Genomic DNA, 16,397 nt, shown 5'->3' with positions numbered 1-16,397 from the left:
CGTGCACTAAGGTGCAGCCGGCAGGACACTGGGTCAAAGACCATGGTCACGGCTGGCACTCTCCGATGTCACTCCTATAGCCAGACACATCTGTTTGGGAATTAAAATAGATTTGAAAAACAAACAGACATGGTCTGAATCGAAGAAGCTGAACAAAAACCCCTGCAGAATGCAGTCTCTGGTGTACAAGCTCGGACTTCAAAGATATCCTCATTGTGGTGTGTGGATTGCGGAGGTGAGTGGTATGCTTTTCTTCTTCTCCTTTCTTAAGATCAATAGTTGGTTTTTCATGCCAAGCCTCATTGAGAACTTAAATTGCTTCTAAAAAAAATGAGTGCAGAAGGACTTCTATTTACAATTGGGACTCATGCACATTTTTTTTTTTAATGACTTGAAATGTTTGTTAAAGAGGAGAACAAAGGATTAAAATGGCGCTCCCCTATTACGCGGTTACGGAAAATTTGAAATCCCTCCCTGACTAAGAGAAACAGGAATTAATTGTTGGCTGACTACAACGGTTTGAGACAATATTTTGGATAATATATAGTGTAGCTGTTTGCAAAAGATTTTTTCCATTATGAACAAGAGAAAAGGCTAAATGGATGTCTAGAAGCCCCCCTCTAGGGCCCGGAGGGGGGACTGGGTGGCTTCCAGGAAGGCTGATCGATCACCAAATGACTGATATATTGCAATACAGCAAACAGTCTGCATAAGAACAACTCAATAAGGCGCAAGATACTGCATTTACAAATCTTGAAAGGTTTTGACAACAGCTGAATGGGAAAGATTAATAATTTGGGAGCTGCCAAGTTACTAAAACTTCAGAGAGCTGAACAAAAGCCCGGAATGGATGGAGCCAGATGACGTGGCGTGAGTAAAAAAAAAAAAACAGTTGAAAGGGTACATTACACAAACAAATCTGCACTTGATGGACAAAGGGTTATCTGTTTTCTGACATGATTGAGGATCACAGAGACAAAGAAGGTTGGAGAGATAAAATCGAGATATGGAAATATCGATGAGATGCTGGACTGAGGTTCAGAATGGGAAGTTGTAAAATAAAAATTACAATTTGGAAGACAAATTGATCTTTTTTATTTTTATTGCATTATGATTTGATATGTTAATTGGATATTTTTTATTGGAAAATTAATAAATGCTCTAACAAAAAAAGAAATTATATGATAAGAGAAAGGAATAAAAAGAGAAAAGAATTTTTAAAGAGGGGGAAATGGTGCAAAAATGCAGTGTAATAGACTAAGTAGGTTATTATAGGCTATAATAGGTTATTATATAGGTATTAAGTAGTATTGTTACACTAATTCAGTATATATAGATAGACTAATTAGAGCCTCAGGAAGAACAACCATTCACAACTGTTCATTCTTCAACGTTGCTAATGAATGGTTGTGAAAGAGGAAGAACTGAAGGGAATTAGATGGGAGTTCTTACTATGGAGTTAACTGCCTTTGTTTGCTGGTATTAGCTGAAACATTTACGGGAACCTGAGATTCAATTAATTTTGTTTGGCCCAATTACGAAATCTTCTCTGTCTCCATTGTCAGTTATCTCTTTAGTCAACCAAAATCAACAGAAGCACAAAAAACAATCTGGCAGAAGCTACTTCAACCTCCCTACCCACTCTGACGGATATTCACAGACAACACCACCAATCACCCTCCATTCCAAGTGATTTCTGGGGGCGTTAGATTTCCAGGTGGTGTAGGTGGCACTATTGAGTTCCATCCAAACCTTGCAGATTCATCACAAGGAGAGAGATATGGAATTTCAAAACAGATATGATGATCCTCAGAGAGCCTTACCCAGAGAATCCAGGAGCCCACGATTCTCCTCCATGACCTCCTCATGCAGAGCTCTCTGGTCAGGATCCAGCAACGCCAACTCCTTGTCCGTGAAATGAACAGCGACATCCTCAAAGCACACCAGACCCTTTAAAAAAAAAGGGAAATGTCCTCCTCTTAGACAGCATAAAGATGATCTACAACACTGCTGTTTTTTCCCCTGCCTGTTAATTGTTGCGTTGATTTAATGGGATTGTTTAGCTCCACATGATATGCTTATTTTAACATCTCGCTAGAATTACTTTATTTTAATGATGGGTCCTAATCTTTGTGTGAATGGGTGGAACTCCACATTTTTTCTTCCAAGCATTCTGGCTGCCCCACCCCTTGGCCTCTCTCCCTACAAGTCTCTTTTTTTTTATTTTTTTATTTTTATTGAACAATTTTTAATATAACAAAAACAAAACATACATAAACAAACATCAGACAATAATAAAACATAAAAACAAGTACCATTTCATAACCCAATTTGTAAACCTTACTTCCTCGACCTCCCCTTACTTCCCGTTTCTGTATTCCAAATTCTTACAGTTATTCAGCGAAATCTTGCCTTATTTTATTATAAATTTATAATATTCACCCTTATTCTCTTTATCATAACCCTTACTGATAGTAACCATTTATTTTAATCCAACATCATTCTAACTGTCACCAATTTTATAATGTTTCTTTAAATACTCCTTAAACTTTTTCCATTCTTCTTCCGCCGCTTCTCTTCCCTGGTCTCGGATTCTGCTCGTCATCTCCGCCAAATTCATATAGTCCATCACCTTCATCTGCCATTCTTCCAGTGTGGGTAGATCCTGTGTCTTCCAGTACTTTGCAATGAGTATTCTAGCTGCTGTTGTAGCATACATAAAAAAGGTTGTATCTGTCTTTAACACCCCCTGGCCGACAATACCCAAGAGAAAGGCCTCTGGTTTCTTGGTGAAAGTATATTTAAATACCTTTTTCAGTTCATTGTAAATCATTTCCCAGAATGCCTTAATCTTCGGGCACGTCCACCAGAGGTGAAAAAAAGTACCTTCCTTTTCTTTACATTTCCAACATTTATTATCAGGCAAATGGTAAATTTTTGCAAGCTTGACTGGGGTTATGTACCACCTATAAATCATTTTCATTATATTTTCCCTTAAGGCGTTACACGCCGTAAACTTCAGCCCGGTGGTCCACAACTTTTCCCAGTCAGCAAACATAATGTTATGACCAATGTCCTGAGCCCATTTAATCATAGTTGATTTAACCATTTCATCTTGTGTGTTCCATTTCAGCAGCAGATTATACATTTTTGACAAATTCTTAGTACTGGATTCTAACAGTTCAGTCTCTAATTTTGATTTTTCCACCTGGAAGCCTGTTTTTCTGTCTAGTTTAAACATTTCATTTATTTGGTGATAATGTAACCAATCTCTCACCTTCCCTTTTAATTTTTCGAAACTCTGCAATCTCAGTTTGTCCCCTTCCTTTTCCAAGATTTCCCAATATCTTGGCCATTTCGACTCCATATTTAGCTTTTTAACTGCCTTAGCTTCCATTGGTGATAACCATCTTGGAGTCTTATTTTCCAGCAAGTCCTTGTATCTAACCCAGACATTCAATAGTGCTTTTCTGACAATATGATTTTTAAAACTTTTATGCGCTTTAACCTTGTCACTCTCCCTACAAGTCTCATGCCCCCTACCTGATCTCCTTCTATAGCCGCTGCTTTTCCTTCTCCACCATGAAAAGACGCACGAGGTCTTGCTGACATCATCCGGTCACCTGCCAGAGACAAAGGGAAGTGGCAAGCCATGGATGTCTGCTTTTCTCTGATGTTCAGGACTGCATCTCTAATTTCAGATGGACCTTTGAAGAAGTCTATCCTAATGAGACATTTGTACAACTTCATATTTTAGTTGTGTAAAAATACATCTCTGCTCCTTTGAGTACTTGGCCCTAACAGCCTCCACTGGTGGAGGATGGGAGGGGCCGGCGAGTGTACCGCCCCCGCACCACCATGCCAGTGGGGTGCCATCACGGCCGCTTCCGGATGTGCGCCATGCACACACACCCCGTGCTGGGCGCCCTGCCCCCAGGATGTGCACCAGCCATGCTCCCGCCTGCTCTCCACCCCCCCTTCCAGAGCCGGCAGCTCCTCCGCAGACAGCAGAAAAGAACTAACAGATTACAGTAGTTTATAAATCCCCACAATGTGACCAAAGAGAGAAATAACTCCCTCCTTACCTAGTGGTCTCTCCCTGGTGTCCATCGGAGTCCTCCTTGCCTCAGAGGAATCAGGACCCATTTCTGCCATCAGATTCTTTCCCTGAAAGAGCAACAGAGATTCAAAAGAGAGAATGGAGAGAAGGATTAGAAAAGGATTTTGCAGAGCTAAACACTTTACCAGATCTCATTCCTTGGATCCTATCCATAAAGGGATCGGGTATCAGTAATGCATTTTGGGATACTCTCCCTCTGGTTTGGAGCCCCTTGGGAAAACCCAGAGGAAAATATATCTCACCTGATGCTCTGCCTGCTTCCTCTCTTCTGCCTGACTCAGGAGGAAACCTTCGGCCAGGGCCACTGCCTGGGAACTGGTCTCTGCTCCACATTCCCTCACCCAGCTTTCTATCTCTGGGGAAAGGACAGCCAGGAACTGCTCCAAGATCACCAGGTCCAGCATCTCAGCTTTCGTGTTCCTTTCTGGCTTCAGCCACTGACAGTCAAGGTGGTAGAGTCGGCTGCAAACCTCTCGAGGTCCTTCAGCCTCCTGGCAGCAGAATTGCTTGGGCTGCTGGCTCTGGACATCTGAGTGGAGGGTGTCCTTCTCACCCAGGATCACCGGCACAGAGTTTTCCCAGAATCCCCCAGTGCTCCCATATTCAATCGCATGGTCTCTTCCTGCTTTAGGGCCAGCCGAGTCTTGCTCATCCATCTATGTTTTCAGGAAGCTCCCAAGCTATCAGAAGGAGTCCCTTTCTTCTTCTGGAAAGTTCTTCCTGTCCGAATTAGATAGAGATGCTGGCAAACCCTACAAAGCAAATGCATTGTTCTGTTATAAAATTGGCACTTTGTCAGGATCAGAAAAATGTCCCCAGACATACGTGGGTGACTTTAGCTAGCAATCAAGGCTGCACTACACTAAAGCCCAGACTCTGAGCTTACTGGGATTGTAAATTGTTTAAAGCTGTTTTTAAACTTGATTACAGCTCCACAAGAGAAAAATAAAGACTCCAGAAAAACAACAACACACCGTCAGAATTTTTCTCAATCTGGCTGGTCCAAATATAAATTTAAGCATAGCAATAGAAATATTATTACTAGTAATATTACTAGTAATAGTACTACTACTACTACTATGCCGCCCATCTGACTGGGTTGCCTCAGTGGCTTCCAATAAGATGAACATCAAACACAGTAAGACATCAAACATTAAAAATTTTCTTCATCAATAGAGCAATTATTCTCCTCCCTTTGAATCCCCCCTCCTCCGAATTCAAATAGACCAAGACTTTATGTTGTTTCATTGGTAGCAGAAGAGGAAAAATGACTCTTACTCACACTTAATCTAAGCACAACCGCAAGGGCTCCTGAGGAGGCGTCTGACTATGGAATGTGGATTCCTAATCTGTTAATTCTTCTCTATCCTGTTTCGCCTTTTTCTTTTCCAGCCAATTCACGAAGCTGGAATTGGCCACTAATATTGAAACATATGTCACAAATATCCCTGCACATTTATTTTGATATTTTGTGATATACAGACGATGGGAGAGGATTTACAATCGGAGAACTATTGAATGGGAAAGGACCCTGCGGACCACATAGTCCAGTCCCCTGCAATGAAGAAATCTTCACCCAACTTGGGCACATACCCATGACCAAGTAACACCCTCCCCTTTCAAGGACGGGGGGGGGCTTTAGCTCTGGTGGACCTCTCCCTCCCCCTTTCTGTCCTCCCTTCTCTAGGAATCCAGCTTAGTTCCTTTTAACCCTTGGCGAACGGAAGGCACCCAGCTCTCCCCTCTATGGAGAGAAGGAGGCCACAGAGAGAGGCTTTCTTCTGGGGAGGGTGGGACCCCCTTGGCAGGCAGAGAGGAGCAGCAGCTTGAACAGAGAGGAAGGGGGAGGATGCTCCCTGCCTTGGGGGTCTCCCCCCCTTGAGTATCCTCCCCCTGCAGCCCCCCTTCTCCCCCAGGCGCCCCAAGGGGGAAGAGAGAGGAGACTCACTGGATCCCAGGAGGGGCCACCGAGGCAGCCTTGGCAGAGGAGGAAGGAGGGGCTTCCGCTCTGGAGGACCTGGGACCCCCGCCCCCCCCACTTTCTGGCCTCTCTAGGATTCCAGCTCGCCTCCTGTTAACCCTTGGCCAGCCGAGGGCACAGAGGAGCTGCGCATGCTTCATGCGGGGGACCCATGGCCTTCTCTCGCGGACTCCTCAGAGAATGAAGCGGGGCGAGGGGGAGGTGGGGGGGGGAGTGCGGGGCAAGGACCCGTGACGAAACAGACGCTGGGAAGGCGGCGGCTGCTGCTCTGAGAGAAACGGCTTTTCCCGCCTTTTCCCAACTTCCCGCCTTTCGAAACCTGACCTTCCCCTCAGTTTTAGGCGCCAAGGAGGCCGATTCCTGGCCGACCAGGCGGCAGTTTCCCTGGGCTCCCTCGTTTATGGTGGGATTTATTTTCATTCTGCGTAATTTCTGTTCATATCTCTTGCTTTTGGAGCTTCTATCTGCTTCTTTAGAAAGGCATTTTGCTTTATTAAAAAAGACCCTTTCACCACTGCTTTGCCTGCATTCCATCCAGTATTTAAATTCATTTATTCAAATGGATTCCGAAATAGACCTTTATAGTGCCACCCTCTTCCTTCTCTCTCTCCTCCTGCGCTGCCACTGAGGAGAAATGAAGAGGCTCCTCCGCCTCAGGCGTTGCACGTGTGTCTGTCTGTGTGGGAGAGAGAAACCGGGTGCAAGAAGGGCCCAAGGATCCTGTAGTGGCCCCATCAGTAGCCATCCACCATGGACCTGAAGCCCTGCAGGTAGTCCTTGTCCCACTTTTGGATGTGGGGCTCCTCCTCTGGGAACATGGCCATATATTTCCCTTGGTCGATGGCAAAATGGAAGAACTCCTGCCAGTCAAAGAAGTACCTGTACAGGTAGTGAACTTGCTGCATGCCGTTGCAAGAAGTGGCAATCCTGCTTCATCTGGTACAGGATGTGTTGTGTGGGGGCAGGGCAACAAATCCAACTCAGTGGTGTAACATTGGAAAATGTCGACCACTTATAAACACCATCTCCAACTCCTCGAAAGATTCCAACAGTGTCTCCAAAAAATCTTATGCATCACTTGGGAAGACAGGTGAACTAAAATCAGTGTACTGGAAGAAGCAAAGATCACCAGTGTTGAAGCAAAGATGCTTAATTTATGTATGATTTGTAACCATTATGCTGAAAACAGACCATAGGCACTGGCTCTCCAGGGCCCTGGTAGCCTCTACATCCCCCCCCAATGGAGGGGCTGGGCACCCACAACCTTTGCGCCAGGGCCATGCATGGCCCAGTGGGGGCATGAGTGCCCGATGTCACTGCACGCTGATGTCAGACGCACATGTCCTGCAGCATGCACAACCCCAGACACCTGCTGCCAGGGCTAAGCCAGCAGGCCTGAGACCAGGAGTAAAAGAATTCTGTCTATACTTGCATGTTTCCTGTAATTTCCTTCCATTCTCTGGACCAGACCTGGGACTCCTGCACACTTGGAAGCTGTGTGTTACTCTGCCAGAAAGGGGCCAAGTGCTAAGGGCGCAGGCTGGTCCCACCTCATAACCACAACAGGTTTTGGTTATGGGGGTTTTCCCCATGGGTTGTGGGTGACTGAAGAGGCTCCCTTTAACCTTTTGAGATGATTCCTGCAATGGTTGTTTAAGTCCAGTTTAGAAGCTGGGTGTCCCAGTCCAGGCACAGGAACCTGTTAGGATCGTCCTACGCTCGTGTAGGCATGCCCGACTGGCATGTTCTCTCCCTCCTGGTTGACCGGGAGCTTCAAAAGCTTTCTCCAACCCGAACATCACAGCGACTGAAGCCTTGGAGACATCAGCACACTCAGGGATGCGTAACAAACTCAGAAGCACAGCATTCTGGCTAATCTACATTTATTTACATATAATACAGTCAGGGCATTCTGCTGTAGCTCCTTCCTCTTTCTATCAGACAGCAAAAAGAGAAAGAACAAAGGACAATAGCCCTACTTCACAGAACACAGTAATGCCAAAACATCCTGTCTCCGCCACTTCCCACACTGTGGAATGAAAACATACACCATCATGTGACAGACAACAATCCCATGACTGCAGGCACAGGGAATGAATCTCCAACAGACCCGTGATCTGCCAGACTCATCTTTGGCAGCAGCAAAGCCCAGCGTCGTGGCCCCTGTCTTTGGACCAATGATCCATCCTTTCAGGAACTTCTGAAATGTTTTATTTTTATTTCACGTGGTTGTTTTGACAACTGTGCTATATGCTTGAAATGTTTCACTTTGCAACATAAACAATTGTGCATATTTATTAATTCATTTTAAAGATTACGGGATTGTGTGTTTTATTCAATGGCGCAGGACCTGGGAGATAATGCAAAAACATAAAACTGAACAATAGCATCACAATTAGTTAAAAAATAGTTAAAAGCCAACATTACAAACAAACAAAACAAAAACTAGCACCGAAAGATGCTTGTAGGGGGTGTCCTCTAAATGGTCTGGCTGAATAACAACAACAATAATAATAATAATTTATTATTTATACCCCGACCATCTGGCTGAGTTTCCCCAGCCACTCTGGGCGGCTTCCAACTGAATATTAAAAACAATACAGCATCAGACATTATAAACTTCCCTAAAGAGGGCTGCCTTCAGTTGTCTTTTAAAAGTAAAATAGTTGGTTTATTGCCTTGACATCTGCTGGGAGCGTGTTCCACATGGCAGACGCCACTACCGAGAAGCCCCTCGGTGTTTCTTTCCATGTATCATATGTGTGCAGATGAGAACTGGATTTGGCTGAAGCAAACAAACAACTTACTGCTGTTCACAACATGTAATACCCAGAGGACTCTTTCTCCCTCATGGATGCAATTCTTTGCTCCTGGCATGCGCTAAGGACTTTGAGGGATCAAAGGAGAAAAGTAGCAAGAGATTCTTAGACCTAACCTTCCCACAGAAAAGTCTGAATTCAACACCTTGGCCATTGACTTCCACCTTGCAGATCTGGATACATAGTATGAATAATATGGGACACCAGGTTTGCACTCCATGGATTTGAGAGGCAAGGCTGACTTCTCTGCTGGGTTGAAGAAGCACAAGAACACTGTTGCGATGCAAATTAAAGTCTCCTAATATACAATCACAACACAGCAATTGCTATGGTATCTCCCCACGGTGAGTTCTTTGATGGGAAGAGAGTGTGCAGCTGTGACGGAAGCACTTTCCACATTCCAGGCACTGATAGGGTGTCTCCCCTGTATGAATTATTTGATGGGAAATGAGAGTCTTACTGTGACGGAAACTCTTTCCACATTCCAAGCACTGATAGGGTTTCTCTCCTGTATGAATTCTTTGATGATAAGAGAGATGGCTACTGTGGCTGAAGGTCTTTCCACATTCCAAGCACTGATAGGGTTTCTCCCCCGTATGACTTCTTTGATGGGAAGTGAGATGACCATTCAGACGGAAAGTCTTTCCACATTCCAAGCACTGATACGGTTTCTCCCCTGTATGAACTCTTTGATGGGAAGTGAGATGTGAACTTTGACTAAAGCTCTTTCCACATTCCAAGCACTGATAGGGTTTCTCCCCTGTATGAATGCGTTGATGGGAAGTGAGATCTGAGCTCTTTCTGAAAGTCTTCCCACATTGCAAGCACTGAAAAGGTTTATCCCCTGTGTGAATTCTTTGATGGGAAGAAAGACTGGCTTTGTGACTGAAGCTCTTTCCACATTCTAAGCACTGATACGGCTTCTCCCCTGTATGATTTCTTTGATGATAAGTGAGATGAATGCTCTGAGTGAAGTTTTTTCCACATTCCAAGCACTGATAGAGTTTCCCCCCCGTATGACTTCTTTGATGGGAAGTTAGATGACGATTCAAACGGAAACTCTCTCCACATTCCAAGCACTGATAGGTTTTCTCCCCTGTATGAATTCTTTGATGCGATGTGAGATGTGCACTTTGACTAAAGCTCTTTCCACATTCTAAGCACTGATAGGGTTTCTCCCCTGTATGAATTCTTTGATGAGACGTGAGAGAAGTGCTCCGACTGAAGCTCTTTCCACATTCCAAGCACTCAAAAGGTTTCTCCTCTGTATGAATTCTTTGATGGGAAGTGAGAGAGCAGCTCTGACTGAAGCTCTTTCCACATTCCAAGCACTGATAGGGTTTCTCCCCTGTATGTATTCTTTGATGGGAAGTGAGATGAATGCTCTGAATGAAGTTTTTTCCACATTCCAAGCACTGATAGGGTTTATTCGTAATGGCATTTATTTGATGGGAAGTAGTCTGGGAGCTCTGAATAAAGTTATCTTCACAATCTGAGTATTTATATGGCTCCTCTAAGGTGTGGATTCTTTCTTGGTCCCCCTTGTTATTAATTTCCATTTCATCACCCCCTGCAATGAAAAAAAACAATTATTTTTTAAATATTAGTATGTTATTGAAAGAATTCATTCGTAAGGAAATTACACGATAAGAGGACTTCCTGTTTCCGGCGGTGGGAAATGGCTGACTCCCACAATATCGGACCCCAGCTGTGCCGATAATTCAGGGCTGATATGGGGGTAATTAGCCCTGGCAGCCTACCCAGGGTAGGGGAGGACTGTCTCAAAGACCCGCGGATTGTCCAAGATTGCCAGCATGCACTAAGGTGCAGCCGGCAGGACACTGGGTCAAAGAGCATGGTCATGGCTGGCACTCTCCGATGTCACTCCTATAGCCAGACACATCTGTTTGGGAATTAAAATAGATTTGAAAAACAAACAGACATGGTCTGAATCGAAGAAGCTGAACAAAAACCCCTGCAGAATGCAGTCTCTGGTGTACAAGCTCGGACTTCAAAGATATCCTCATTGTGGTGTGTGGATTGCGGAGGTGAGTGGTATGCTTTTCTTCTTCTCCTTTCTTAAGATCAATAGTTGGTTTTTCATGCTAAGCCTCATTGAGAACTTAAATTGCTTCTAAAAAAAATGAGTGCAGACAGACTTCTATTTATAATTGGGACTCATGCGCAGCTTTTTTTTTAAAAAAAAAGACTTGAAATGTTTGTTAAAGAGGAGAACAAAGGATTAAAATGGCGCTCCCCTATTACACGGTTACGGAAAATTTGAAATCCCTCCCTGACTAAGAGAAACAGGAATTAATTGTTGGCTGACTACAACGGTTTGAGACAATATTTTGGATAATATACAGTGCAGCTGTTTGCAAAAGATTTTTTCCATTATGAATGAGAGAAAAGGCTAAATGGATGTCTAGCAGGCCCCTTCTAGGGCCCGGAGGGGGGACTGGGTGGCTTCCAGGAAGGCTGATTGATCACCAAATGACTGATATATTGCAATACAGCAAACAGTCTGCTTAAGAACAACTCAATAAGGAGCAAGATGCTGCATTTACAAATCTTAAAAGGAAGGTTTTGACAACAGCTGGACGGCAAAGATTAATGATTTGGGAGCTGCCAAGATAATAAACTTCAGAGAGCTGGACAAAAGCCCGGAATGGATGGAGCGTGAGCAAAAAAAAACAAAAAAAAAAACAAACAGTTGAAAGGGTACATTACACAAACAAATCTGCATTCGACGGACAAAGGGTTATCTGTTTTCTGACATGATTGAGGATCGCAGAGACAAAGAAGGTTGGAGAGATAAAATCGAGATATGGAAATATCGATGAGATGCAGGACTGAGATTTGGATATGCTTCAAGGTTCAGACTGTGGGAAGTCTTAAAATCAAAATTACAATTTGGAAGACAAATTGATCTTTTTTATTTTTACTGGATTATGATTTGATATGTTGATTGGATGTTTTTTATTGGAAAATTAATAAATGCTCTAACAAAAAAAGAAATTATATGATAAGAGAAAGAAATAAAAAGAGAAAATAATTTTTAAAGAGGGAGAAATGGTGGAAAAATGCAGTGTAATAGACTAAGTACCGTATTTTTCGCCCTATAGGACGCACTTTTCCCCCTCCAAAAATGAAGGGGAAATGTGTGTGCGTCCTATGGGGCGAATGCAGGCTTTCGCTGAAGCTTGGAGAGCGAGAAGGGTCGGTGCGCACTGACCCCTCTCGCTCTCCAGGCTTCAGGAAGCTATCCGCAAGCCTGGGGAGCCCGTGGGAGTTCCCGCAAGGCTCCCTAGGCTGCGCAAAGCAGCCTGCTGCACGGAGCATGGGGTGCGCTGAAGCAGAGCGCCCTGCGCTTCGGGCAGATATCCGCAGCCAGATATCGGCGAAAAATACGGTAGGTTATTATATTCTATAGGCTATAATGTTATTATATAGGTATTGAGTAGTATTGTTACACTAATACAGTATATATAGATAGACTAATTAGAGCCTCAGGAAGAACAACCATTCACAACTGTTCATTCTTCAACATTGCTAATGAACAACTGTGAAAGAGGAATAACTGAAGGGAATTACATGGGAATTCTTACTATGGAGTTCACTGCCTTTGTTGGCTGGTATTAGCTGAAATATACAAAAAACAATCAGGCAGAAGCTACTTCAACCTCCCTACCCACTCTGTCAGATATTCACAGACAACACTGCCAATCGCCCTCCATTCCAAGTGATTTCTGGGGGCGTTAGATTTCCAGGTGGTGTAGGTAGTGCTACTGAGTTCCATCCAAACCTTGCAGATTCATCACAAGGAGAGAGATATGGAATTTCAAAAAAGATATGATGATCCTCAGAGAGCCTTACCCAGAGAATCCAGGAGCCCACGATTCTCCTCCATGACCTCCTCATGCAGAGCTCTCTGGTCAGGATCCAGCAACACCAACTCATTGTCCGTGAAATGAACAGCAACATCCTCAAAGCACACCAGACCCTAAAAGAAAAGGGGAAATGTCCTCCTCTTAGACACCATAAAGATGATCTACCAGACATTGCTCTGTTGTTTTCTACCTGTTAATTGTTGTGTTGTTTAAATGGGATTGTTTTGCTCCACATGGTATGAATGCTTATTTTAACATCTCGCTGGAATTACTTTATTATTTTAATGATGGGTCCTAATCTTTGTGTAAATGGGTGGAACTCCACATTTTTTTCTTCCAAGCATTCTGGTTGCCCCAGCCCTCAGTCTCTCCCTACAAGTCTCATGCCCCCTACCTGATCTGCTTCTATAGCCGCTGCTTTTCCTTCTCCACCATGAAAAGACGCACGAGGTCTTGCTGGCATCATCCGGTCACCTGCCAGAGACAAAGGGAAGTGGCAAGCCATGAATGCCTACTTTTCTCCGATGTTCAGGACTGCATCTCTAGTTACAGATGGACCTTTGAAGACGTCTACCCTACTGAGTGCCTTTTGACATTCGTACACCTTTCATATTTTAGTTGTGTAAAAATACATCTCTGCTCCTTTGAGGACTTGGCCCTAACAGCCTCCACTGGTGGAGGACAAGAGGGGCAGGCGAGTGTACCGCCCCCGCACCACCATGCCAGTGGGGTGCCATCGCGGCCACTTCCGGACGTGACCATGCACCACCCTGTGCCCGACGCCCTGCCCCCAGGATGCGCACCAGCCATGCCCCCGCCTGCTCTCCACCCCCCCTTCCAGAGCCGGCAGCTCCTCTGCAGACAGCAGAAAAGAACTAACAGATTACAGTAGTTTATAAATGCCCACAATGTGACCAAAGAGAGAAATAACTCCCTCCTTACCTAGTGGTCTCTCCCTGGTGTCCATCGGAGTCCTCTCTGCCTCAGAGGAATCAGGACCCATTTCTGCCATCAGATTCTTTCCCTGAAAGAGCAACAGAGATTCAAAAGAGAGAATGGAGAGAAGGATTAGAAAAGGATTTTGCAGAGCTAAACACTTTACCAGATCTCATTCCTTGGATCCTATCCATAAAGGGATCGGATATCAGTAATACATTTTGGGATACTTTCCCTCTGGTTTGGAGCCCCTTGGGAAAACCCAGAGGAAAATATATCTCACCTGCTGCTCTGCCTGCTTCCTCTCCTCTGCCTGACTCAGGAGGAAACCTTCGGCCAAGGCCACTGCCTGGGAACTGGTCTCTGCTCCACATTCCCTCACCCAGCTTTCTATCTCTGGGGAAAGGACAGCCAGGAACTGCTCCAAGATCACCAGGTCCAGCATCTCAGCTTTCGTGTTCCTTTCTGGCTTCAGCCACTGACAGTCAAGGTGGTAGAGTCGGCTGCAAACCTCTCGAGGTCCTTCAGCCTCCTGGCAGCAGAATTGCTTGGGCTGCTGGCTCTGGACATCTGAGTGGAGGGTGTCCTTCTCACCCAGGATCACCGGCACAGAGTTTTCCCAGAATCCCCCAGTGCTCCCATATTCAATCGCATGGTCTCTTCCTGCTTTAGGGCCAGCTGAGTCTTGCTCATCCATCTATGTTTTCAGGAAGCTCCCAAGCTTTCTTCTGGAAAGTTCTTCCTGTCCGAATTAGAGATGCTGGCAAACCCTACAAAGCAAATGCATTGTTCTGTTATAAAATTGGCACTGTGTCAGGATCAGAAAAATGTCCCCAGACTTTTGGGTGTCTGGGATAACTTTGGGTGACTTTTGCTAGCAATCAAGGCTGCACTGCACTAAATGCCAGACTCTGAACTCACTGTGATTGTAAGTTGTTTTAATAAAGACTCCAGAAAAACAACAACACACCATCAGAATTTTTCTCAATCTGGCTGGTCTAAACTTAAATATAAGCAGAAATTATTATCTCCAGAAGGGGAAAAAACACACCATCAGAATTTGGCTGAATCTGGCTGGTCTAAATATAAATTTAAGCATAGCAATAGTAATAGTAAAATTATTATTACTACTACCACCACTATTACTATGCTGCCCATCTGACTGGGTTGCCTTAGTGGTTTCCAATAAGAACATCAAACACAGTAAGGCATCAAACATTAAAAACTTTTCTTTATCAATAGAGCAATTATTCTCCTTGCTTAAATCCCCCTCCTTCGAATTCATCAGTAGACCAACACTTTATGCTGTTTCATTGGTAGCAGAAGAGGAAAAATGACTCTTACACTTAATCTAAGCACAACCTGAAGGGCTCCTGACAAGGCATCTGACTATGGGATGTGGATTGCTAATTTGTTAATTCTTCTCTATCCTTTTTTGCCTTTTTCTTTTCCAGCCAATTCACGAACCTGGAACTCATTACAGTGGCCACGAATAATGAAACGTATGTCGCAGACATCGCTGCACATTTATATTTTGTGATATACAAATGATGGGAGAGGATTTACAATCGTCGAATGGGAAGGGACCCTGTGGACCATATATAGCGATGAAGAAATCTTCACCCATGACCAAGTAACACCCTCCCATTTCAAGGGGGGTGGGGCTTTAGCTCTGGTGGACCTCTCCCTCCCCCTTTCTGTCCTCCCTTCTCTAGGAATCCAGCTTAGTTCCTTTTAACCCTTGGCGAACGGAAGGTACCCAGCTTTCCCCTCTATGGAGAGCAGGAGCCCACAGAGAGAGGCTTCTTCTGGGGAGGGTGGGACCCCCTTGGCAGGCAGAGAGGAGCAGCAGCTTGAACAGAGAGGAAGGGGGAGGAGGCTCCCTGCCTTGGGAGTCTCCCCCTTCCCTTGAGTATCCTCCCCCTGCAGCCCCCCTTCTCCCCCAGTTGCCCCAAGGGGGAAGAGAGAGGAGACTCACTGGATCCCAGGAGGGGCCATCGAGGCAGCCTTAGCAGAGGACGAAGGAGGAGGGGCTTCCGCTCTGGAGGACCTGGGACCCCCCCCACTTCCTGGTCTCTCTAGGATTCCAGCTCGGCTCCTGTTAACCCTTGGCGAGCCGAGCGCACAGAGGGGCGAGGAGAATCTGAGGAGCTGCGCATGCTCCATGGGGGCGTCCCAGGGCCTTCTCTCAAAGCAAGAAGCGGGGAAAGGGGGAGGCGGAGGGAGGGCGGGGCAAGGACCCGTGACGAAACAGACCTGGCCCCGCCCCTCCGCCGGGAAGGCGGCGGCTGCTCTGAGGGAAACGGCTTTTCCCGCCTTTTCCCAACTTCCCGCCTTTCGAAACCTGACCTTCCCCTCAGTTTTAGGCGCCAAGGAGGCCGATTCCTGGCAGACCAGGCGGCAGTTTCCCTGGGCTCCCTCGTTTATGGTGGGATTTATTTTCATTCTGCGTAATTTCTGTTCATATCTCTTGCTTTTGGAGCTTCTGTCTGCTTCTTAGAAAGGCATTTTGCTTCATGAAAAAGACCCTTTCACCACTGCTTTGCCTGCATTCCATCCAGTATTTATATTCATTTATTCAAATGGATTTCGAAATAATCCTTTATAGTGCCACCCTCTTCCCTCTCTCTCTCTCCCTCCTCCTCGGGTGT

The 16,397-nt window shown here is 45.1% G+C and overlaps 2 protein-coding genes across 10 annotated transcripts in view; both read right to left on the bottom strand.

Moving 5' to 3' along the window:
* Nucleotides 1-16,397, bottom strand: part of LOC128409351 (zinc finger protein 883-like) — a 61,932-nt gene that overhangs the window by 1,918 nt on the left and 43,617 nt on the right. For 2 of the 7 annotated variants that reach the window (XM_053379733.1, XM_053379734.1), the window contains exons 2-6: nt 14,460-14,516; nt 4,363-4,812; nt 4,086-4,167; nt 3,544-3,623; nt 1,824-1,950 (exon numbers count right to left, since the gene is read on the bottom strand). In XM_053379733.1, the coding sequence (XP_053235708.1) occupies nt 1,824-1,950; nt 3,544-3,623; nt 4,086-4,167; nt 4,363-4,776 (703 nt within the window). In that variant the 5' untranslated portion in view covers nt 4,777-4,812; nt 14,460-14,516. Of the gene's footprint in view, nt 1-1,823; nt 1,951-3,543; nt 3,624-4,085; nt 4,168-4,362; nt 4,873-5,402; nt 5,526-6,068; nt 6,287-14,459; nt 14,517-15,724; nt 15,838-16,397 lie in introns of those variants that run through there. The other 5 variants (XM_053379731.1, XM_053379732.1, XM_053379728.1 and 2 more) reach the window with 5 other exon arrangements.
* Nucleotides 8,846-16,397, bottom strand: part of LOC128409343 (zinc finger protein 501-like) — a 47,927-nt gene continuing 40,375 nt past the window's right edge. The window contains exons 1-5 of one of the 3 annotated variants that reach the window (XM_053379704.1): nt 14,030-14,453; nt 13,753-13,834; nt 13,205-13,284; nt 12,797-12,923; nt 8,846-10,490 (exon numbers count right to left, since the gene is read on the bottom strand). In XM_053379704.1, the coding sequence (XP_053235679.1) occupies nt 9,247-10,490; nt 12,797-12,923; nt 13,205-13,284; nt 13,753-13,834; nt 14,030-14,443 (1,947 nt within the window). In that variant the 5' untranslated portion in view covers nt 14,444-14,453 and the 3' untranslated portion in view covers nt 8,846-9,246. Of the gene's footprint in view, nt 10,491-12,796; nt 12,924-13,204; nt 13,285-13,752; nt 13,839-14,029; nt 14,454-16,397 lie in introns of those variants that run through there. The other 2 variants (XM_053379708.1, XM_053379710.1) reach the window with 2 other exon arrangements.

Source organism: Podarcis raffonei, chromosome 2, assembly GCF_027172205.1.
Source record: "Podarcis raffonei isolate rPodRaf1 chromosome 2, rPodRaf1.pri, whole genome shotgun sequence".
Classification (NCBI taxonomy): Eukaryota; Metazoa; Chordata; class Lepidosauria; order Squamata; family Lacertidae; genus Podarcis; species Podarcis raffonei.
This window is presented reverse-complemented; position numbering and strand designations above follow the sequence as displayed.